This window comes from Scyliorhinus canicula, chromosome 7 (genome assembly GCF_902713615.1).
Source record: "Scyliorhinus canicula chromosome 7, sScyCan1.1, whole genome shotgun sequence".
Classification (NCBI taxonomy): Eukaryota; Metazoa; Chordata; class Chondrichthyes; order Carcharhiniformes; family Scyliorhinidae; genus Scyliorhinus; species Scyliorhinus canicula.
In genome coordinates, this window is record NC_052152.1 from 156721300 (window position 1) to 156745084 (window position 23785).

Genomic DNA, 23785 nt, shown 5'->3' on the forward strand with positions numbered 1-23785 from the left:
CTTCCTTTGGCTGGACAATGGCGCTTTAAATGGGCGGAGCCACAATTTGGACACGTCATGACGCTGATGTCAGCGCGTTCCGTGCGCCATCGCGCATGTGAGGTCGGCCGACTTTCGCACATGCGCATCGGGGTCTTCGGCCTTGTCGTCCACCCGGTCGTGGCACGCATGCGTAGGGACCCGGGAAAAGCACGCGAAACGGCCACTACTCGATGCTCAGGCCTTGCATTTTTGCGATGGCCTGCACCCTTTCTGCCTCGTGGGAGACTAGTTTTGCATTTTCTACCGCCGTCATGCGGGAGTAACGATTCCTGGCATGCTCATGGACAACGCACGTTTCTATGGTGACGGAGAGGGTCAACTGTTTGATTTTGAAGAGCTGCTCCCGCAGCGAGTCGGACTGGACCCCGAAAACGATCCGATCATGGAATCAGTCGTCGAGTCATAATTACATGACTACGCTGGGATGCGGAGGTGGGTCAAGAAGGACTGAAAAGGTTCATCCTTACCCTGAAGCCTCTTTTGGAAGATGTACCGTTCAAAGCTCTCATTCACCTCAATGTCGCAGAGGTTGTTGAATTTCAGCAGAACCGTCTTGAACTTCGTCTTGTCTTCACCATCGGCAAACGTGAGCGAGTTATAGATGTGGATGGCGTGGTCCCCCGCAGTCGACAGGAACAGCGCGATCTTCCGGGCATCCAATGCTGCATCGAGGTCGGAGGCCTCGATATACAGGAGGAACATCTCTTTGAAGACTTTCCAGTTGGCGCCGAGGTTGCCGGAGTTGCGGAGGACGTTGGATCTTTTCCATGCCGCTGGATGGCTGCGTGCTGGTTGTTGCAGATTCACTCAAGGTAGGTTAGTTAGAGTTAATAGCTCTCTGGTACCATGATGTGTTATTTGTGTTGGTCTAACATCGACTGCAACTGGATGCAGCAAAACAAGAAACAGGCTTCCGACACAGGAGATGGTCCAACACTGTTTTATTCAACCTGTTGATTGCTGTACATAATCTGCTGTGGGTTGACACTCTATTAACCTAACTGATAACCTCCTACTGGCTTGACCAGACTACCTCTGTACCACATGGTGATGATGTTCATGGCCTGTGCACTGTGACTATTTCCCTAGCCATATCCTGTGAGAGAGGGAGAGCCTATGTGGGCTCTGCCCTGTGGGTTTTATAGTGGTGGTGTCCTGTCTGGTGATTGGTTGTTCTGTGTCGTGTGTGTTCATTGGTTATCCTGTGTGTCAATCGCTGCCTGTCTGCATCTCATAATATACATGAGTGGATATTATTTTTTTTTTAAATTTAGATTATCCAATTATTTTTTCCAATTAAGGGGGCAATTTAGTGTGGCCAATCCACCTACTCTGCACATTTTTGGGTTGTGGGAGCGAAACCCACGCAGACACGGGGAGAATGTGCAAACTCCACACGGACAGTGACCCAGAGCCGGGATCGAACCTGGGACCTCAGCGCCGTGAGGCAGCTGTGCTAACCACTAGGCCACCGTGCTGCCCTATGAGTGGATATTATGACACCAGTGAAGGGCACGCATCAGCATCGTGTGAAACACGCACGGAACGCACGGAAAATGACCGAGAATCGCTTGGTCCCATGCTGCACATGCTCAGGGCTGACAGGCTGCAGCCGTGCGTACGCCTACACCCCTACACATGCACCAATCGTGCTGGAAAATATGGCGCTGGCTGGCCCATCTCCTGGCCACAACCCCCCCCCCCCCCCCCCCCCCCCCACAAAGCACTGGCAGAAACCACCTGGCCAGTGACACGGATCCCGGCCGAGTGGACACTGTCTACACCCGCAGGCACCACACCAGGCTCATGACCGCTGAGGCCACACGTAGCCCGCACCGTCAGGAACTCGGCCCATTGGAGGCGGAGCATCGCAGGCGGGCCACTAATGATATTGCAACAGGGTTGCGTCTGCGCATGGTGCGTGTCTCAATGCCGCCAATTTGGATGGGGCGAAACATCGTAACCCTGCATCAAACCACGATTTCGGTGACGGGAGCCATTCTCCGTCCAATCACCATTCCCGATTTCGCCGTCGGGCTACGGAGAATCCCATCCATTTTTTCTCCAATGGAGCAAGTGAGGCATAAAGCAAAGTTTCCCGTTATGAGGATCCACAGGCACGCGGCCTAACAAAAAAGTGTAATTGCAAACAGTAACAAAGCATGTGTCTTGAGGCAACAGAGGAAAAGGTTTAATGATCCTACTGGGTTAGTGAAGCTGGAAGCGTCCACTATTGTCTTCCATTGATTCAGTGGTCTAAGTACTCCGAAATTACATGCCTCTCACATTGGTTTAAATTAATTTCAATGCATGCCTTGAAGATATTTATTATAGGCAGGATACACACCAACAGCCTTTTCCTGGAAGCGTTTGTTTACTCAAGCTCTTCCATGGATTTGGGCTGAAGTCATCATAATGTCGCTGCATGATGCATGTTTAACGTTACAGCCAACTGGGGCTGAACTCTGACACTTGATTATTATTGACTGTCATTATGAATGTTGCAACCTCTCATTTCTTTTCCTGACCGGCTGCAGGAAGGCAGCTCATCCCTCAAGTGAGAAGTAGCAGGAATTATTCCCAATTTCCTTGCACAAATCATACATGAGGAGGGAGCTCTGCAAACCAGGCGGTAGAAACCTGAGAGGGTGCGTGCGCTGGCGGAATAAAATGAGCCCAAGTAATGGTTTGAGTGGGGTGGTGGTGAAAAAAATTGGTTTTATAGGTAAGGGGAGACAGAAGGGAGGAATGGAAATTTGGTCGAGTTGCTGTGCCTGTGGAAATGAGGAGTGACGTTTTCACGTCAGAGAAATCTCAGAGGGGAGAGCGTTTATAATTTTATTTATCAGATAAATTAAAACAGAATATGCTGTAGGTTTCCCATTCATTTTAACTCCAGAAATGTCATTGAGCTGTATGTGGTACACAAGTTCTACTATAGCCAATGTGTTTCCTTACAAAACTATCAGACTGCTTTCTACCAGAGGTTGATCAGGCAAGTGCAACAGTGTTTGTAATGTAGTTTATGCACTCCCCTTAAATGGCATCTAGCTTGTCCTGATAGTAAACAGGAATAACATGAATTATCCTACTCAGTACTGTACCACTTGGAGACTGAGAAGTATGTTGCACATAATTTGTGTTAGATTTAAACTAGTTTGGAATTTAGATATACATATTGCTTTGCAGGTGACGGAGGAAACGACGTTAGTATGATCCAGGCTGCTGACTGTGGAGTGGGGATTGAAGGCAAGGTAAGGGTCTTGGGATTTAGAAACCCATTAGTGTGTTTATCTGATCACACGTTCATGGTCTGTCCTGGTTATACTGGTTAATCTAAATCAAATTATCTTCAAGTAAGCCTCTGGCTCGGCCTATTGTCCCTTCCGTTTCCCCTCCTGCAAACTGCTTTTAATCGTTACTGGCAGTGTCCACTCTCAATGCCGCAGGTCTCGTCTAAACAGCCGATTCTCAGTTTTAGTGCGTCCCAGCAAATTTGCTGTCATATTGCAGGGAGCCAGCATCAGTGTTACAGGGCCCAGCACAATGTTGCATGCTACCTGAGAGCATCTAGCCATGGCAAGTGAGGCAACACCACAAAATTAAGCTTGAGTCAGGGGTTTCCGAGATATGTGTGAGGGAAGTAGAAGGCTGGACCTGGATAGCGTACCCACAAGTGACAGCTTTGTAAAACAGAAACCTAGTGCAATTTACATATATATTTTATACAAAAGAAGTAGCAGGTTTGAATGTGTGGATGAATTGTGTCGTGCGTATATTTTATAGCTTAAAAAAAGGTTTCAAAGGGAAAAGTCAACCAGAAAGGTTCAGGACTTTCAAAGCAAAAGGTCACAGTCCAGAGAGACTGAGGCCACAAGAAACAGGAATTAAGTGACAAGGGGTGATCACAAGAGACCAGTTTCAAGGAGAAAGGAGATGTATAATTTTTAACTGGCAGATATATGTAAACAAAGGCATCTTCCTTCGGAAATCCGAGGAAAACTCAAAGAAAAACAGTTTTGAGGTCAGTGCCGTGCGCATTTATTTTACCAGTATTTAGGCTCTGTGGAAATGGATTTAAAAAAAAGGTTTCAAGTTATACCCACTCATATCAAAAAGATCTTCACAAATTCTTTATTTCCTTTAGAAACTTTACAAATTAGATCATAAGATAAAGGAATTTGCGACTTACTTTGAGCACTGTTTAATTAATGCAATTAGTTAAGTGGGTTGCACTGATGGATGTATTAGCTCCTTGCCGGCCGATCCTTTTAGAAATGATGCTAACTGGAGTAGCTTTAGCTTTACATGAATCATTTTATCTGGTGTAATGCAAAGTAGAATGGAATAAATGTTCCCTTACACTAATTGTGTGACTAATGCAATCTGCCTGAATTTTAATGGCATAAACATGAACATGCTTAGACTGGATTTAAGTCATGAAATGAAGTGAAAATACTGACCTTTCATCTCAGTTACCTGCAATTGAATCTAGTTCAGTGAGATTCTAGTTCAGTTGGCTTCTTTCATTGCCTTGATCACCTGAAAATGTATTGTCTTTTTCTCTTTCCTTCTGCCCCACCTGGTAGATATTGTTTGTCAGAAACTACGCTTTAAAGTTTGCAGTTTAAGATAAGTCCGTGCTGCTAAACAAAGTAATATATTTTTCGTTTGAACTTCTTCAGGAAGGAAAGCAGGCATCTTTGGCGTCAGATTTCTCTATAACTCAGTTCAAACACCTTGGCCGGTTGCTGATGGTTCATGGACGCAACAGCTACAAGAGATCAGCTGCCCTTAGCCAGTTTGTGATTCACCGGAGCCTGTGTATAAGTACCATGCAGGTAACCAAACCACAATGTTCTTGGAAACAACTGTTTAATTAAACATAGCAAATAAAATGTGAAAAGTGACACAATTGCACAGGCATCAAAATAATGCTGGAGACATATAGCAGGTCAGTTATCATCTGTAATAAGAAGTGACATTTGGAGTGTACTTTCATAGCATTTTTATACACATATAATTTCACATATCACTTCACAACAAGGATAACATCTATGATTGTTCTTTCCCTTCCCAGCACCCCTTCCCCATCCTCCCACCCCATTCCAGCTTCCACATGTTCTTGGGATACCGCAGGAGAAAGTTTAGCAGAGTGTGAGAGCACACTCAAGGGGCAAGTTTTCATCAGCCAAATATGGGTGTAGGAGAAGATCTTTAATCTATCTTCAGTAATCATTTTTATCTTTCTTGAGAGAAGGCATCAAAATTCCAACACCAGAACTGATTTCTTGGTCGATTTAAGACTAACAGCATACAAATTTGACAAACCAGAAGGTAGCCGCTTCAGTTATCTGATTGTGTTGACTTAGCTGATTGGAAAAGTATAAGAGTGGTTCTGTAACTATCGGCTTCAGTGTTCCTGAAGTTGAGAGGGGGTTTCTGCAATTGACCAGTACCCTTATTACACTTTGTTTTACTGACATTTCTCCAATTTCTGCAGAGAAAGTTTCTATGTTATGACATTCAATTCACTTGATAGATCGTTAATCTTTTTCTCAGGATTTTACTTTTCATAGAATTTACAGTGGTGAAGGAGGCCATTCGGGCCATCGAGTCTGCACTGGCCCCTGGAAAGAGCACCCTACCCAAGCCCACACCTCCACCCTATCCCTGCAACCCAGTAACCCCTCGTAATCTTTTTTGGACACTAAGGCCAATTGATCATGGCCAATCTACCTAACCTGCACATCTTTGGACTGTGGGAGGAAACCGGAGCACCCAGAGGAAACCCATGCACACACGGGGAGAACGTGCAGACTCCACACAGACAGTTACCCAAGCCGGGAATTGAACCTGGGACCCTGGAGCTGTGAAGCAACTCCGCTAACCACTATGCTACCGTGCTGCCCCTTGCTGCTTTTAAAGTCAGCATTTGCTCTTCCACGTTGCATAACTCCGCTTTTACTTACTTCAGATTGGACCGAAGTTCAAGAATGTCATTGGTCGGTTCACACTGGAGTTCCAACCCTTCATCTTCCATACATGAAATTTGGTTCCCTACATTAACCAGTTTTTTTCTCAGCAGCGTCTGATGTGTGCTATCCTTCAAGCTCACATTCTTTAATTTTACTTCTGTTGATTGTATCTGGGATCGTTCACATTCCTTTGTGAGGACTTCTACTTTTCCTTGAAACTGTTCAAAAGTCTTGACATTCTTGGTTCTTGATTTTCATTTCAGCCATTTCATTTCTCAACAACTTCCCGACGATCATGGCTGTTCTTTTATTAAGCTTTTAAAACAGCGGCAATTTGTTCTTATATTCCTTTTCTTAAGACGCTGCAGGAACTTTTCTCCCCAGGGACTTAACTAAAAAAGATATTCTCGCTCCAACTCTGTAGGCTTTCCTCCACTCTGCCGCTTTGCTTTTGAACTTTAAAAAAAATCACGCCAGTGCAGCACAGCCATACATCTTGTGGTGGCAGCCGTAGACTCCTTCCACAGTTCCCTTTCAGTTGTTCTCTGTGGCTGAGCCCTGGAACTGCTCACTTCTTCTGCAATGTAAGTATGGATATATTGTAGTTTTGCTCAATCGTCTTGTGATCAAACCAGATTCCTTCACTCTGCAATGGACCGCCGCTCACCCTGGTGGATTCCTCAACTTCTAAGTCTATAGTAAAGCTTCTTCAACTGTTTCTTCAATTTTACTTCTTAGGCGCACAACTCTCTGACCAGGGTCCAGCTAGATTTAGATTTCAATATTGGGACTCTGTTCTGGATTCATCATTTAAATACCAGTTTTCATCCCATCATTGCCACCATGTTGTGCTATCTGTTTGTTTGATGTCTTACTGATGAGTTCTTGAGACTTGTATGTTTAAGTGTACATCATTTATTGTTAATCCTTAACTACGTACAGATCCCAGTTACTTCCGTGCATGGTGCTGCTCCCGAGCAGGCTCCTGATTTCCCACTCCCTGGAGCTTCACAAGATTCTGCCCATAGATTGGAGCAGTTTTCCATAGAAAAGATACAGCACAGAAGGATGCCATTCAGCCCATCTTGTCCATGCCAGCCCGAGGGTAGTGAGGTGCCCTTTCTAAGCCCAACTTCCTGCACTGCCCATAGCCCTGTAGCTTACAGAACTTAAGGTGCAGGTCTAGTTACTTTTTAAAAGAGTTTAGGGTATCTGCCTCCTCCACCAATTTGGGCAGCAAATTCCAGACACCCACCACCCTCTGCGTAAAAACATTCTTCCTCATGTCCCCTCTACACATTCTGCCACTTACCTTATATCTGTATCCCCTGGTTCTAGAATTCTCTGTCCAGAGAAACAATTTCATCCTGTCCACTCTATCTCTTCCCCTCATAATTTTGTATACCCCAATTAGGTCACCCCTCAGCCTTCTTTGTTCCAAGGAAAATAACCCCAGCCTATCTAATCTTTCCTCCTGGTTGCACTTATCTAGCCCTGGCAACAGTCTTGTAAACATTCTCTGCACTCTCTCCAGAGCAATTACATCCTTCCTATAATGTGATCAGAACCGCACACAATACTCCAGCTCCGGGGACATATCCACAGCAGAGGGTGGGTGAGTGCTACAGGGAGGGGGCGATGCCTGGAGAGATGGGCCAAGGGTTCGGAGGTCGGGCCGCATTGCGGACAAAAGGGACAGAGGCATCATACTGGTTGTGGTCAAGGGTGTTTATTGTGTTTTATAATTCCCCACTCTCCCGATGGTGCCATCCCTCGGCGGTGGCTTATGCACAGCCCTTCCTCCCTGTTCCAGATGCTGACTGTGAGATACGGCCATATCGGAGGGGTGGAACTCAAGGGAGCTGGTGACCACTGTCGCCACTCAATGGATGGGTCCAGGTAGCCATCTGGTGCCCCCTCCTCCCGGTTCGAGCCCCAGCTGCCCCTGCATCATCTGGCTCTGCCAGGTTCCCCGATGTCCGTACCATCGTGTCGACGCCCTCGGCGATGTTCCTCAATGATCGGCACATGCTATGCAGTGCCTCAGCCATGCCCACTTGCCACTGGGACAAACTTTGCAGCACTTCAGCCATTCCCATCTGAGAGCGGGACATGTACCGCAGCACCTCATCATGGTTGGCCTGGTACAGGGTCACACCCCCCCCAGTGAGTTGGACATTCTTCCGAGACCCTCAACCATGGCCATCACAGACTGCGTGATGCCTTGGACACCTTCATTAATCGTGCACTAGGTTCTCCACTGCGGTCGGCATCCTAGCAGTGTTGGCCTCAGTCACTCATTGCCGGCAACCTATCCAAAGCCCTTAGCCTCTGGGACTCTTCCAATTGGCTAAGGATCTGCTGAAGTGTCACTGACATCTCCCTCTGAATGTCCTGCCCACTCTCTGATGTCTCCATCAGTTCCAGGTAACCCTATACCAGAGGTTCAGCATCAGGCTGGGATCCAGCTGGGTCCTGGGGTACAGCAGCTCTCCAACTGCTATCTCGCCTGGGGGTTCCTGCCTCTACCTGATCAGCAGCTCTGTGGTGCTCACCAGATTGTGTCCCAAAAGCCTAACCATGAATATTTCCCACCGAGGTGTGTTTATCTGCGCTGGTGGAGGGTGGGGATGACAGCTGTGACGCATCGATCCTGTCAGCTTTAGAGCTCATCTCCAAGGTGGTCTCCTGGGAGGCTGGAGAGGGGACCACCCGGGATGGGCCGGTGCCGTCGGCTGTAAGACCTGCGGGAGAATGGACATGTGGTCAGTGGGAGGGATGGGTCAGTCAGTAAGGCAATAACAACTCACGTTTGACAGGTCCTCCAGGTGGAACCGGTGATTCCTCACCTCGGCGGTGCCCGCCCACCTCCGCTTGGATGACCGCCCTGTCCTCTGTCACCTCCCGGTCCTCCTCAAAGGAGATGAGGATTCTTAAGTCCGGCACCCCTCCGCCAGTCTGGGCCCTCTCCCGGCGATTGTGGGAGCGTTTTACAAAGGAGATACAGAAAGGGCATCGTTAGCCACACGCGTGGTTCACAGTGGTAGGAGGGGGTATGTCTAGGAAGGTTTGGGGGGGTGTTTGAAGGGAGTATTGAGGGTCGCATGGAGAGTTGAGTGGGTGGATACAGGTTCGCGTTGGGTGGGGGGTAACATTTCGGGGGAGGGGGGGTTGTTACTGTCTACTTACTCGTGCTGCCCAGTGTAGGTCGTTGACTTTTTATGGCACTTTAGGCCAGTCGCCCTGGTCACACTCCCGGAGCTTACAGCTGCTGCCACCTCATCCCGGGTTGCTCTGTGGCTGACCCTCGGGACCCTCAGGGGAACAGGACATCTCTCCTGCATCTCCACTGCTTCTAGGAGCCTCCCTAGTTCTGCATCCCCGAATCTTGGGGCCTGTCTCCTGGGTGTAATTGTTGCAAGCTGACTGAGGTTGGCTGAGCAAGTATTGCTTAAGTGCTGCTCGACCTTGTTTGCAGGGTGTTGGCGAGCATGGTGCCGGTGAATCGGCTGGCGAGCCTTCATTTGCAGCAAGAAGCCTGTGGGGCCTCATTAAGTGGACCAATTAAAGTTGAATGTCATTGCTGGCCTCGCTGGGCCGAGCGTTGGGAAGCTTGCGGCAGTTTCCGCTCGCTACAACACTGAGAAACCTTTTGGGAGAATGGCATCCTATAGTATCCTCTACACTGTCCACTACTCGGCCATTAATTGTGTCGTCTACAAATTTCCTAATCGTATCCCCACGCTTACATCCAAATTGTTAATATATAACACAAACAGGGGGCAAAATTCTCCGACCCCCAGCAGGGTCGGAGAATCGCCTGGGGCCGCCTAAAATCCCGCCCCCGCCGTGGCAGAGATTCTCCGCCACCCGGGAAGTGGCGGCGGTGGAATCTCGCCACTCCGATCGGAGAGGCCCCTGCAGTGATTCTCCGGCCCGGATGGGCCGAAGTCCCGCCCCTGGGAGGCCTCTCCCACCGCCGAGGTTTGAACCACTTCTGGAACGGTGGGATCAGCGGCGCGAGCAGGCCCCCGGGGTCCTGGGGGGGCGGGGGGTGATCGAACCCTGGGGTGTGCCCCCACGGTGGCCTGGCCCACGATCGGGGCCCCCCGCTCAGACTCCGGGACAGTGCCCTGGCTGCACTATTTTCCTCCGCGTCCGCCACGGCATCCGCCATGGCAGAAGAGGAAGAGAACCCCACATCGCGCATGCGCCGGCAGTGACGTCAGCGACCAGCAGCTGCTGACGTCACTGCCGGCGCATGCGCGGACCGGCAAAAGCCTTTCTGCCAGCCCCGCTGCCGGGGGCGCCGATTTTTTGCGGCAGTCTTCTGGTGCAAACGGCTCCGGCGCGGGGCTGGCCCCCAAAGGCAGGGGAAAATTCCCCACTTTTGGGGAGGCCCGACCTCTGAGTGTTTGGCGCTACTCCCCTACGCCGGCACCCTCCATCACGCCGGGTAGGGGAGAATGCCGCCCAGGACGTGTCCAAACACCAAGCCCTTCGGAACACTACTTGAGATAACTTTCCATTTGCAAGGGCAACCATCAACCATTACCCTTTGTTTCTTGTTACTAAGCCAATGTTTTATCCAGTTTGCCACCTTGCCCTGTATTCAATGGGCTTTCCCTTTCTTGGCCAATCTGCCATGTGGGAACTTGTCAAACACCTTGCTAAAATCCATGCACACAACATCCACTGCACTACCTTCATCAACCCTTCTTGTCACTTTCTCAAAGAATTCAATCTACTTTGTGAGGCAAGACCTTCCTTTAAGAAACCCATACTGACTATCTCTGACTAGTTCATCCCCTTCTACTTGACAGTTAATCCTATCTCTCAGGATTGATTCTACTAATTTGCCCACCTCTGATGTAAGACTAACTGGCCCATAATTGTTTGCCATTTCCTTAGATCCTTTTCTCAACAATGGAACTATGTTTGTATTCCTCCAGTCCTCTGGTACCTTTCCTGTATCTAGTAAGGAATGGGAAACCATGCACAGAGCATCTGTATATCCTTCCTGACCTCTCCAGCAGCTTTGGAAATAATCCATCTGACCCTGACGACTTATCAACTTCCAAGGATTCCAACCCTTCGAGTATTCCTCTCTCTTTATGATTACCCCTTCCAATATCTCACAGTGTTTTTGGAGGGGGCATATCTACTTTATACATTTAGGATTTCACTGTTTAGTGCTTCCCACTAGTTTTCCACTGATTTATCCTTGAGCAGTGCTGTCCACCAGTTCACCTCAGCCAAGTCCCTTCTCATTCTTGCAAAATTTGCCTTCCTCCAGTTCAAAATTTTTACTCCTGCTTTATCTCTGTCCTTTTCCATGGTAAAACTGAATCTTACTGAATTACTATCCCCGATATGGTCTCCAACTGTCACTTCACCCACTTGCCCTTCTTCATTCCCCAAAGCTAGGTCTAGAATTGCATCTCCTCTCATTGAGTTTGTCACTAATTGGTTGAATTTTTTTTCCTGGGCACACTGCATGAATGTTTCTCCCTCAGTGCCCCTTATATTGTTTGAATCCCAGTTTATATTTGGGATAGTAAAAGTCTCCTACTATTATTGCCCTCTAGTCCTTGCCAGTGGATATTTTCCTACATATTTGTTCTTCTATCTCCCTTTCACTATTTGGGGGTCTATAGTATACTCCCAGTAGTCTAACTGCCCTTTTTCTATTTCTAAGCTTAACCCATAATTTGGTATATCATCCTTTCTCACATCTGGAATTAATCCTTTAACCAGAAGTACTACTTCCCCTCCTTTTTTATCTCCCACTCTATCGAGTCTGAAGACTCTATAACCAGGGATAGTGAGCTGCCAATTTTGCCCCTCCTTTAGCCTGGTTTCCGTATAGCAATGACATCCTGCTACCATGTGTCTTCCTGTGCCCTTAACTCTTGATTGCACTGGGCATAGACACTGCCTGGGGTATGTATTTGGAAAGATTAAAAGGACAATTGCATGATTGAATGTAAAATGGGACTTAAGTTTTTGCGTATCACATGCATGCACATGAAGAACATATAAATGGTATTCTTTTGAATTTCTGATTCAAGTACAAAAATAGCAACGATCAGGTTTTCATTTTAGTGGAATTTAAATCTGTTGCTGTGGGTTTCATGTCGCTGTACCAGTGGATCGGAGTTCTTTAGAAGTATCAGATAGACTTGTGCTGTTTTATAATTGGTCAACAGTTTTATGAGCCAAACCTCCACCAGTACCAAGGAATTCCATCAAAGTGTGTTCCTAAAAATTATTTTTTATTATTTTTTTCCCCAACCTCTGCCATGCAGTGACAGCTGAGCCACAGGCTTGAAAAATAATTACACTACACAGGACTTTGTTGCGAAACTTGAACAAGATAACTTTATGGCATTGTGAAAACGTAGTGAAACAGTCCCAAATTCTGAAGAAGAAAAAGACAATTTATTTTGTATACCATGATACAGATTGGTGTTAGATGTGGATTGACACCGTCTTTGGTTATTGTTAATCGGGCGGCACGGTAGTACAGTGGTTAGCACTGTTGCTTCACAACATCAGGGACCCAGGCTAGATTCCCGGTTTGAGTCACTGTGCGGAGTCTGTACGCTCTCCCTGTGTCTGCGTGGGTTTCTTCCGGGTGCTCTGGTTTCCTCCCACAAGTCCCGAAAGATGTGCTTGTTTGGTGAATTGGACATTCTGAATTCTCCTTCTGTGTACCTGAACAGGCGCCGGAATGTGGCGACTAGGGGCTTTACACAGTAACGTATTTGCAATGTTAATGTAAGCCTACGTGTGACACTAATAAAGATGATTTATTGTTGCATAAATGGATGGCAATCTAATAAAACACCTCTGGGGGGGGGGGGATTTTCTGGCAATTGTCACCAGCGGGATTTTCCGGTCCCACCTGCAGGTTTCCTGGCAGCGTAGGGTGGTTCAGTAGGAAATCTCATTAACGGTAGTGGTTCCAGAAGATCCCGCCGCTGGCAAACAGTGGGCCACCTCTCACCAGGGAGAAACAGGTGCAGAGGGTGCTGAAAATTCCCCTTCCCTCCCCCAGTCACAAAATGTGCAGGCGGATAGAAGGAAAAGAGGGAGACATTTGAGAGTTTTTTTTTCTCTTCCTTTATCTACAAGAATAACAAACAACAATAACAAAGAATAACAAACAAACAACAAGGGCAGCACGGTAGCATGGTGGTTAGCATAAATGCTTCACAGCTCCAGGGTCCCAGGTTCGATTCCCGGCTGGGTCACTGTCTGTGCGGAGTCTGCACGTCCTCCCCGTGTGTGCGTGGGTTTCCTCCGGGTGCTCCGGTTTCCTCCCACAGTCCAAAGATGTGCGGGTTAGGTGGATTGGCCATGCTAAATTGCCCGTAGTGTCCTAAAAAGTAAGGTTAAGGGGTGGGGGGTTGTTGGGTTACGGATATAGGGTAGATACGTGGGTTTGAGTAGGGTGATCATGGCTCGGCACAACATCGAGGGCCGAAGGGCCTGTTCTGTGCTGTACTGTTCCATGTTCTATGTTCTAACAGTACAATATCAGTAAATGGTTAATGGAATTATGGACCTTGAGAGTTGATGAAACAAGGTTAGAGTGTTTATTTAAATATTGGCAATAGTTACCTTCTCTTCACTACCCTTATCTGGTGGAAAAGACAGAGACACGGTGACACAGTGGTTAGCACTGCTGCCTCACAGTGCCAGGGACGCTGGTTCAATTCCAGCCTCGGATGACTGTGTGGAATTTGCACTTTTCCCCCGTGGGTTTCCTCTGGGTGCTCCGGTTTCCTCCCTTAGTCCAAAGATGTGCACGTTAGGTGGATTGGCCATGCTAAATTGCCCCTTAGTGTCCAAAAGTTTAGGTGGGGTTACTGGATATGGGGATAGGTTTGGGGTGTGGGCCTAGGTAGGGTACTCTTTCCAATGGACGGTGCAGACTCAATGGGCTGAATGGCATCCTTCTGCACTGTAGAGATTCTGTAGAGATTCTATGATAATCTCTCTCACCACCAGTTTAATTACTGGGACATATTGGGCGAAATTCTCCGCACCCGCGGAAAGTCGGCAAACGGTCGTAAAAACCGGGACCGTTTTACGACGGTCGCGAAGGCTTCATTTCCCGACCGATTCACTTCCTGGAAATGGGCTAGCAGCGCGGCCGCGTCAATTACGTGCGTGATGACGACGGAACGCGACGACGACACGAACCCGCCCATGTGACGCCGCCCGACGCCGTAAAAAGGCGCGGGCGACAACAGAATCTGTCGGGCAGGATGTCGGAGCCTAGGCGAGCTGCACCTCGCTTTATTGATGCAGACGTCGAGGCGCTGCTCGATGCCGTGGAGCAGAGGAGGGGCATCATCCGCCCGCGGAGAGGGCATCGCCAACCTGCCAGCACGGTACGCCAGGCCTGGCGTGACGTGGCTGCTGCCGTCAGTGCTGTGGGGCAGACCCCTCGCTCAGCAGAGCAGTGCCGAAAGAAGCTACATGACCTCACCAGGTCTGCCAGGGTAAGTGCCATGAGGGTGCCCCCTAGTCACAACCATCCCTCCCCCTTAACTGCCCGGGGGGGGGGGGGGGGGGGGGGGGGGGGGGGGGGGGGGGGAGGGATTGGGGCAGAGTTATTTGAGGGTGGTTCACAAAGTTGTCACAGACCCAGCGCTCTGGCCCCGAGGAGAGATGCAATCATCTGATGACAACTTGCCACCCCCCCAAACTGTGCCAGTATCAGAACGGACTTCTGATACCTACCGTTTTGTAATGATCTACCTATGTTTCCTCCCCCAACAGGCCAAGGCCGGTCATAACCACCGTGAGCGGCACAAGACTGGAGGGGGTTCGCCCAACATGCACCCCCTCAGCACCTTTGAACAGAGGGCACTGGACCTTGTTGGGGGGTCTGCCACCCGCGATATCGCGCAATGCGAGGTTGGCGGAACTGCAGCAAGTGAGACAACCCTCCCTGACAAACACCCTCCCCCCCCCCCATCCTCTGTCCCTTCACACACCCTGCCCATTGGGACACCTCCCCATCCTCTGTCCCTTCACACACCCTGCCCACTGGGACCGTCCAGCGGCCTGCCGAGCAAATCGAAATAACCCGTCTCATTCTCTTCCCTAGGACGTGATGCCGAACGACCAGGGCCGTCTGGCTGCAGACGGAGACAGGAATCTGCCGCCACCTCACCCGGGGCCTCACAACAGAGGGTGCCCGATCAGCGGGCAGCCCTATCTGCCCCAACCCAATCTGCGGACCAGGACGCACAGAGGGTTCGAGGTCCACCACCACCACCAGAAATGGCCAGGGACAACCCTCCTGTCGCTGAGCGGCCCCACACCCTGGACGAGGACCTAACCATTGAGAGCGTCGGGCTTGCGGCACTGCTTTCTCCCACCACTTCCATCATCCCAGAGATACACACCCCGGCGGGCCTATTTAGTGATGAGTCTCCTGGGGCACAGTCTGGTTGGCACATCACAGATGAGCAGGTACAGCAGGTGGAGGTCGGAGCAACAGAGGGCCCGGACTCGCGGAGGCCAGACCAGGCCCAGGATGCAGCTGGCTCCCAGACGTTTTCGGAGTTCCTGGAGTTTCTCAACCCACCCGCACAGCCGATGCCTCAGGAAACCCAGGGAAACAATGACGGGATGAGGGCTTCCTTCCAGACTCTGCAGACGCTGTTAGAGGAGTCGATCCGCGTCCAAGAGCAGGGAGTGGTGCCGCTCATGGCAGAGACCCAGTCCGACACCGCACGGGTGGCATCCGCGGTGGAGGCAATGGGTCAGGTTATGCAAGACGTTGGGATTAATGTGCACGCGTCATCCTCGGCCCTGGACAGGGTTGCCCTCTCACAGGCAGCAATGTGCCAGAGCCAAACCGACATTGCCGGCGCCCTGCGGGCCATGGCCGAGTCTCAGCAGGTCATTGGCCAGTCGCAGCAGTCAGTCGCCGAGAGCATCAACCGCCTGACACATGTGCTGGATGGCGTCGTGTACAATCAGGTTGAGATCGCACAGTCCCTGGCGGGAATGTCTAACTCCCTGGACTCCGTCTCTGCAAACCTTCGGATCCTGGTGGATACCGTTGCAGGCCTCCAGGACTGGCAGCGCCAGGTGTCGGTGGTGCGACGGGGAACCTCCCCGCTCGCACCTCTGTCCCAAAGTGAGGCCCGGGGGCCACCGGGCTCCCCGAGGGAGGAGGAGGTTTCGGGGCCCGTCCCATTAACTCCATCACGGGACGTCCCGGAATTCTCGGCCTCCCCCCGTCCCATCCCTGGTGCATCGGGTGGGCAGCAGGCAGAGCAGGGTGGCACAATGTCACCCGAGACGCCCGCAGAGCAGCCTGGCCCATCAAGGCCGGGTCGCCCCAGGAAACGCTTGGCCAAGGAGAAACGAGTCGAGGGGGGCGATTCGCAGCAATCCTCCTCCACTCCTGCTGTATCATCTGGGGATTCACTTAGACGTAGTGGTAGGGCCCTTAAGGCAACTAAGATAGACACTGAGTAAGTTGGCACGGGTGAAGGGCACAGTTTAGTTGTAGGGGCTAGGGCACCTGTAAATAATTGTTAATATTAAACACACTGTTCCACCTTACTTGTAATACCGTGTGATTGTTCCACAGCCACAGGAATCGTGATGGTGACCGAGTGTCGCTGGGGGTGACGGGTGGTGAAACCTCGGTGCCGGGTGTGCAGTCCCTGCCCCTACCCCCCTCCCACAGCTAGCCCACGCGGGCACGTGATGGAGTGTCAGTGACGAACTCAGCGGCCACCAAGGTGGATGGTTCAGCTATTGCCATGGGTCAGACTCTCTCTAACGATTCTGAGCTCACAGCTCTTCGCAGAGCGGGCTGTCATCATTCCACATGGCACTGATCACACCCGCTGACACAGCCATCAATGTTGTGCCATTCCGTCTGGACCCAGTGATAAGCGTCATGTCGAAGTGGAGCAGTGTACACTGAGGGGGGGGGGGGGGTTGTGGTGGTGGCAGTTGTGTGGTGACCCTCTGCATGACTAGCGATGCAGGTGGTGGTTTGGTGTTCATCGGGGACGTCACATGCAATGCGTGAACCGTGCTGCCACCATGGCGTCGCGTGCCCGCCGTCCTTGCCGGGTCCGTCGTGCCGCCTCCTGGACATCACCAGCACCTGGGTCGTGTCTGCGTGCTGCGCCCGCCACTCCGCCAGCGTCCTCCTCCTCCTCCTCCTCCTCCTCCTCCTCCTCCTCCTCCTCCTCCTCCTCCTCCTCTGTGCTGGCACCACTGCCACTAGCTTCTCTCTCCGCCTCCTGCAACAGGTCATCTCCCCTCTGCATCGCGATGTTGTGCAGCGCACAGCAGACCACTACAATGCGAGCGACCCTGTCGGCCTGGTACTGCAGGGCCCCTCCGGAGCGGTCCAGGCACCTGAATCTCATCTTCAGGAGGCCAAGGCAGCGCTCCACCACACCCCTGGTTGCTGCATGGGCCTCGTTGTATCGTGTTTCCGCAGTGGTCTGAGGCCTCCGTATCGGCGTCATCAGCCAAGACCTCAGCGGATAACCCCTGTCACCTAGCAACCAGCCCCTCAGCCGGGGGGGACGTCCCTCAAACATCGCAGGGATGAACGACTGCGCTAGTATGTCGGAGTCATGCACACTCCCTGGGAACCTTGCACAGACGTTCATGAACCTCATGTGGGGGTCGCATAGCACCTGGACATTAATGGAGGATGTCCCCCTCCTGTTTGTGAACACGTCCCTGTCCACAGCAGGCGGGCGCATGGGGACGTGAACACAGTCGATTGACCCCTGAACCCTCGGTATCCCGGCCACACTGGCAAATCCACGGGCTCGTGAGTCTTGACTTGCTCGGTCCTCGGGAAAGGTGATGTAGCGATCGGCGATGGCATAGAGGGCGTCGGTCACATCCCGGATGCACCTGTGCACCGATGACTGGGAGATCCCAGAGACGTCCCCGCTCGGAGACTGGAAGGAGCCGGTAGCATAGAAGTTCAGAGCGACCGTCACCTTGATGGCTACCGGGATCGCGTGTCCTCCCCCCGTTCCACGTGGGGCGAGGTGCGACAGGAGTTCGCAGATATGTATCACCGTCTGCCTACTCAGCCGGAGTCTTCTCCTGCAGGTGATGTCCGGCATTGTTAGGAAAGAGACCCGGACACGGTACACCCTCGGCTTTGGTCGTCGCCTCTGACGCCGTGGCTGCACCCTCACTCTCTCCTCTTCCTCTTCCTCCTCCTCCTCCTCCTCCCCCCCCCCCCCCCCATGCTGCTCGACGACTGGCAACTCCTCGGCCCTTCCCTCTGCTGCTGCAGCTGGCCCTGCAGCCACTGCGGGTTGTGGGTGTGGATGCTGCTGCATCTCCAAATCCAGTAGAGCTGCCCCAACCACTGCGCAGAACATAGCCGTTCTGTTCCCATGCATCGTGCTAACCTACAGAAGGGTGGTGGGGTGCAGAGAAACGGGACATGTTAGACGGACGTTAGTCGACACCTCGGCAGCCGCCAGCCATGGGATACCAGTGTGTCCCGGTGGCCTGGTCGCGCTGCTGACACGCGGTCAGCCTAACCCCTGGTCACTTCCTGCATCCAACGGCCAGTAAACTATGTCCTCCTCACGGGTGCGTCAGTGGCCTGTGGCCGGAAGCCACAGGGGAACCAGCGGCCGTGTCCTCGTCACCTGCACACCATGGCATGGTGGCAGACATTTTGTTACGGGGTTGGACGGCTCACTCTCTACCTAACCCCCCCCCCCCTCCGTCGCCCCCCACTGCCCCCTCCGTCTCCCCCACTGCCTCCCCCGTCTCCCCCACTGCCCCCTCCGTCTCCCCCACTGCCTCCCCCGTCTCCCCCACTGCCTCCCCGTCTCCCCCACTGCCTCCCCCGTCTCCCCCACTGCCTCCCCCGTCTCACCCACTGCCTGCCCCGTCTCCCCCACTGCCCCCTCCGTCTCCCCCACTGCCTCCCCCGTCTCCCCCACTGCCCCCTCCGTCTCCCCCACTGCCTCCCCCGTCTCCCCCACTGCCTCCCCGTCTCCCCCACTGCCTCCCCCGTCTCCCCCACTGCCCCCTCCGTCTCCCCCACTGCCCCCTCCGTCTCCCCCACTGCCCCCTCCGTCTCCCCCACTGCCCCCTCCGTCTCCCCCACTGCCCCCTCCGTCTCCCCCACTGCCCCCTCCGTCTCCCCCACTGCCCCCTCCGTCTCCCCCACTGCCCCCTCCGTCCCCCCCACCGCCCCCGTTCTGGACCCCCTCCCGTTCCCAGGGATGCCTTCCCCGTTGTGGCCAGACTCGAGCGGTGAGCTGAGCGGTGCGCTGAGCGGTGCGCAGAGTGGTGCCCTGACCTCCTCCAAGCAGTCGTCAGCCAGGCCGACTGGTTGACGAATTTAAAAAGCAGGTGTGTTTCACGACGTCCAAACAGGGCGCCATGACGTCGGGACTTCGGCCCATCCGGGCCGGTGAATAGCGGGGGGGCTCTCAGTGGCGATTCTGGTCGTGTCAGGGGCGGGAAGGAGGCGTTTGTCGGGAAACGCGACTCCGACAATTTGCGGGGTTCGGAGAATAGCGGGAGGGCGTCGGAACAGCGTCGCCGTAAAAATTTCCGACGCCCGCTATTCTCCGACCCGTCGTGAGTCCGGAGAATCTCGCCCACAGAGTTGATGTATTTCCACTCTCCTTGGGGCCAGGTACAAACTTCAACAATCAGGCTGAAGTCAGAAATAGTGATGTGGAAGATCACAGTGGTGACTCCATTTCACCACTTGTCCACTAATATTTTCGTAATATCTGTTTCAAAAGCAAATACTAATATATCCAACTTTGATGCTAGTTAAAATAGTTCCACTTGTTAACTAACTCTGTATCTTTCCACAGGCTGTTTTTTCGTCAGTATTTTATTTTGCTTCCATCCCTCTGTACCAAGGTTTCCTTGTCATCGGGTAAGTAAATTTTACATATTTTTAGTTACTACTGTAACTTCAAGCTTTATTAAAGAGTAAAGAATCATCTCAGAGAAAATCTGAATTAATCCACGGGGTATATTATAAAATGTGATAACGTGGGTGAATAATTCAGGTGCAAATGATCCCTTAAAAGAAAATTGCTACTTACTTCCTAATTCCCATCTGCACTGTGGATAAAATGACATTTGTTTCCCCAATTAAGGGGCAATTTAGCCTGGCCAATCCACCTACCCTGCACGTCATTGGGTTGTGGGAGTGGAACCCATGCAGACACGGGGAAACTCCACACAGGCAGTGGGGCCAGATTGAACCCGGGTCCTCGGTGCCGTGTGGCAGCAGTGCTAAGGACTGTGCCACCGTGCCACCCCCAAAATGAAAATTCATACCTATTCTATTTTACTCTGACGTTTTTTGAGATTAACATTTATGTCCAATTAAAATGTGACAAATTCTTCATTCAGTTAGTTCCTGTTGTCAGCTGGGTTTCTTCGGGAAAGTTTTCTCAAAAGGGGGAAAATTGAAGGGCAAGTCCCCGGGTCCGATCCCTACCCCTGGCACCTGGGCACTGCCAGCCTGGCACCCTGCCTGGCAGTGCCAAGATTTCAGAGTGGCAGTGGGAGTGCCAGGGTACCATCCTGCCCAGAGCCCGACCACCCAAGTGCCTCTGATGGCCTGGTAGACCCCCCCAGGTGCTGCTACACTTGGTCCATGTTTGTGTGGAACAGTGCTAAACGGCACTATGGCGGACTCTCCCAGGTGCGGGCATTCATTCGCGGGCCTCAGATAATCGGGCACAGATATATTTAAATGAACCTAATGGCTCATTTAAATAGGTTAATCTGGATCTCGTCCTCACTGGGCGAGATCCAGATCGCAATGTCTTGTGAGATCTTGTTAGATCTCGCGAGGCATTTCAAGCATCGCAAATCTCGCTGAGGCTGTTCAATCACACCTTATATATTTGAAATTATCTTGAATCTACATAGAAAGTAGACCTTGTTCAAGAAACGATCTCAAGCTTAGAAGTAAGAACCATAGAAACAAAAGCTTGAACTTCTGAAAGACTTTAACTAATAATAATAATCTTTAATAATAATCTTTATTGTCACAAGTAGGCTTACATTGACACTGCAATGAAGTTACTGTGAAAAGCCCCTAGTTGCCACATTCCAGTGCCTGTTCGGGTACACAGGGAGAATTCAAAATGTCCAAATTACCTAACAACACATCTTTCAGGACTTGTGGGAGGAAATCAGAGCACCCAGAGGAAACCCACGCAGACACGGGGAGAACATGCAAACTCCGCACAGTCAGTGACCCAAGCTGGGAATCGAGCCTGGGACCCTGGCGCTGTGAAGCAACAGTGCTAACCAATGTGCTAAAACCATCATAATGCATCGGAGATCTTTTATCCTATTTACTTTATCATAAATTCTTCTTCCCTCTCCACCACTCTTTTCTTCAATGTTATCTGTGTGGTGTGCGTGTGAATATGTAGAGTGGGGCGAGTTGGAAACAAGGGTTTGGGTAAGGGGTATTAGATAGTCACTTACATTTTTGTCAGTTTAATTATATTATTGTTAAATAATAAAAGGTTATTTGTGTTAAATTTACAAACCTGGTGATTGCAGCTTATTGAACTCAGCCACGGTCCTCAGGTATTTTATAATAACATTGGTTTCACATGTGCCATGACTCAGGGTCAAGTGGGGCTGGAATTGACTGCACACTAGCCAAGGGGGCTGTGACACTCCAGCCCAGAACACAGAACATACAGTGCAGAAGGAGGCCATTCGGCCCATCGAGTCTGCACCGACCCACTTAAGCCCTCACTTCCACCCTATCCCCGTAACCCAATAATCCTTCCTAACCTTTTTTGGACACTAAGGCAATTTAGCATGGTCAATCCATCTAACCTGCACGTCTTTGGACTGTAGGAGGAAACTGGAGGAAACCCATGCAGACACGGGGAGAACGTGCAGACTCCGCCCAGACAGTGACACAGAGGGGAATCGAACCCTAGCTCTGTGAAGCCACAGTGCTATCCACTTGTACTACCGTGCTGCCTGAAGCACACTATAATTGTAGATAGTTTTACATATTTAAAAACTCTGATGCAGAAGTGATGATATCCACATGCATATCATCCATGAGCAATACTGCCAAATAAATTGTTGAATATGTCAACATCGCCTGTGACGTTGCTCGTGAATCATCTGCTGCTTTAGAACAGCAGTGTAATACCATAGAATTGAGAATGTATTATTCTTCTAACATGAATCAGTGTTGCCTCATGACTTCACATCCTAATTGTAAAACAAACATTGCCTGAATGGTCCTTTAGAGTTTAATCCAGGAAATTTGCGATTGGAATGTGTTTTGGAATACACTGGTTAATTTCAACCTACAGTCTAGCAGGATACATGTGTCAACTTAAAATTATTTCTCTTTTATGCTGTGAGTCAGAACTCAGGATGAAATAAAAACAAAAAATGCTGGAACACTCAGCAGGTCTGGCAGCATCTGTGGAGAGAGAAATAGAGTTAATGTGTGGAATTTTCCATTCTGGAGTGGAGTTCAATGGCAGGCGTGGAAGTGAGTGATACTCCCGCTCAGGGGTAGGATGGATGGTCACACGGGATTGTGTGCCAATTAGCTATGAATGCATGAGGAACACAGCGAATCTTGCTGCAGCGTTGGGAGGGAGGCAACCAGTACCTCACAGTGTTGCAGGTCCACATACCATATTTAAAGGCCATCAGACAGAAATTAATTCCCTGCAAGCCAGCAGCATCACTTTCATTCTCATACAGCAAGCACATTTTCTCAACCGCCCACCCCCAACCACACCATCCCTGCACACTGCTACCCTACGATTCAGGATGTCTCAGAGCAAATAACGAGTGGCCTCACAGTTCAGCAAAGTTTCGTTGCAGGTTCTCCTCCAGGTCTGGGAATGACGGCAGGCCAGGGATGGCAGTAGGGGTTCTCCACCAGGCCTGGTCAGAAATAGATGCGCAGGACTTCCGGTTGCGGCTATGACTAGCTAAGCCGCACATTTGGAAGCTCCTGCAACAAAGGTGTTTTTGGGCCAATTGGAGGGCCCCAACGGCGCTGAAAAAACGAATCCCGGTGGGGGAAGGTCCCCTGAGGAGAACTAGACCGATTTTATGGTCGGTACCCGGAGTGGAGCGGCAAGAAAAACGGCAGCAGCTCCCCAAAAAAAGCGGGGGAAGAAAATCAAAATGGCGGCCGGCGGTGCACCGGAGGAGTGGAAGAAATGGGCGGAGGAGCAGCAGGCCGCTCTCCTCCGTTTTTTCACGGAGATGAAAGTGGAACTCTTAGAGTCCATGAACGCGACGGCCACCAGGTTGGTGGGAGCCCAGGCGATCCAAGAGGCGTCGATTAAAGATCTGCAGCAGGAGATGGCCGCGAGGGAGGAGGAGGCCACAGTCATCGAGGCAAAGGTGGAGGTGCACGAGGCACTCCACATGAAGTGGCAGAGCCGCTTCGAGGAGCTGGACACTCGGATGAGGAGGAAAAATTTGAGGATCCTGGGCCTGGAAGAAGGCCTGGAGGGGTCGGATCTCCCGGGATATGTGGCGGAGATGTTGAGCTCCCTGATGGGGGAAGGGGCCGGTCCGGCGCCCCTGGAATTGGAAGAGGCATACCGGGTCATGGCCAGGAGGCCTAGGGCAAACGAGCCCCCGAGGGCGGTGCTGGTGCGGTTCCAGCGGCTGAGTGATCGAGAGAAAGTCCTGAGGTGGGCTAAAAGGGAGAAAAGCAGCAAGTGGCAGAACTCGAC

At 51.2% G+C, this 23785-nt stretch overlaps 1 protein-coding gene across 2 annotated transcripts in view; it reads left to right on the forward strand.

Annotated features, from left to right (window-relative positions):
* LOC119969467 (probable phospholipid-transporting ATPase IIA) overlaps positions 1-23785 on the forward strand; it is a 280025-nt gene that overhangs the window by 220883 nt on the left and 35357 nt on the right. For both annotated transcript variants that reach the window (XM_038803124.1, XM_038803125.1), the window contains 3 exons: positions 3232-3296; positions 4728-4883; positions 19892-19956. In XM_038803124.1, coding sequence (XP_038659052.1) covers positions 3232-3296; positions 4728-4883; positions 19892-19956 — 286 coding nt within the window. The remainder of the gene's footprint in view (positions 1-3231; positions 3297-4727; positions 4884-19891; positions 19957-23785) is intronic.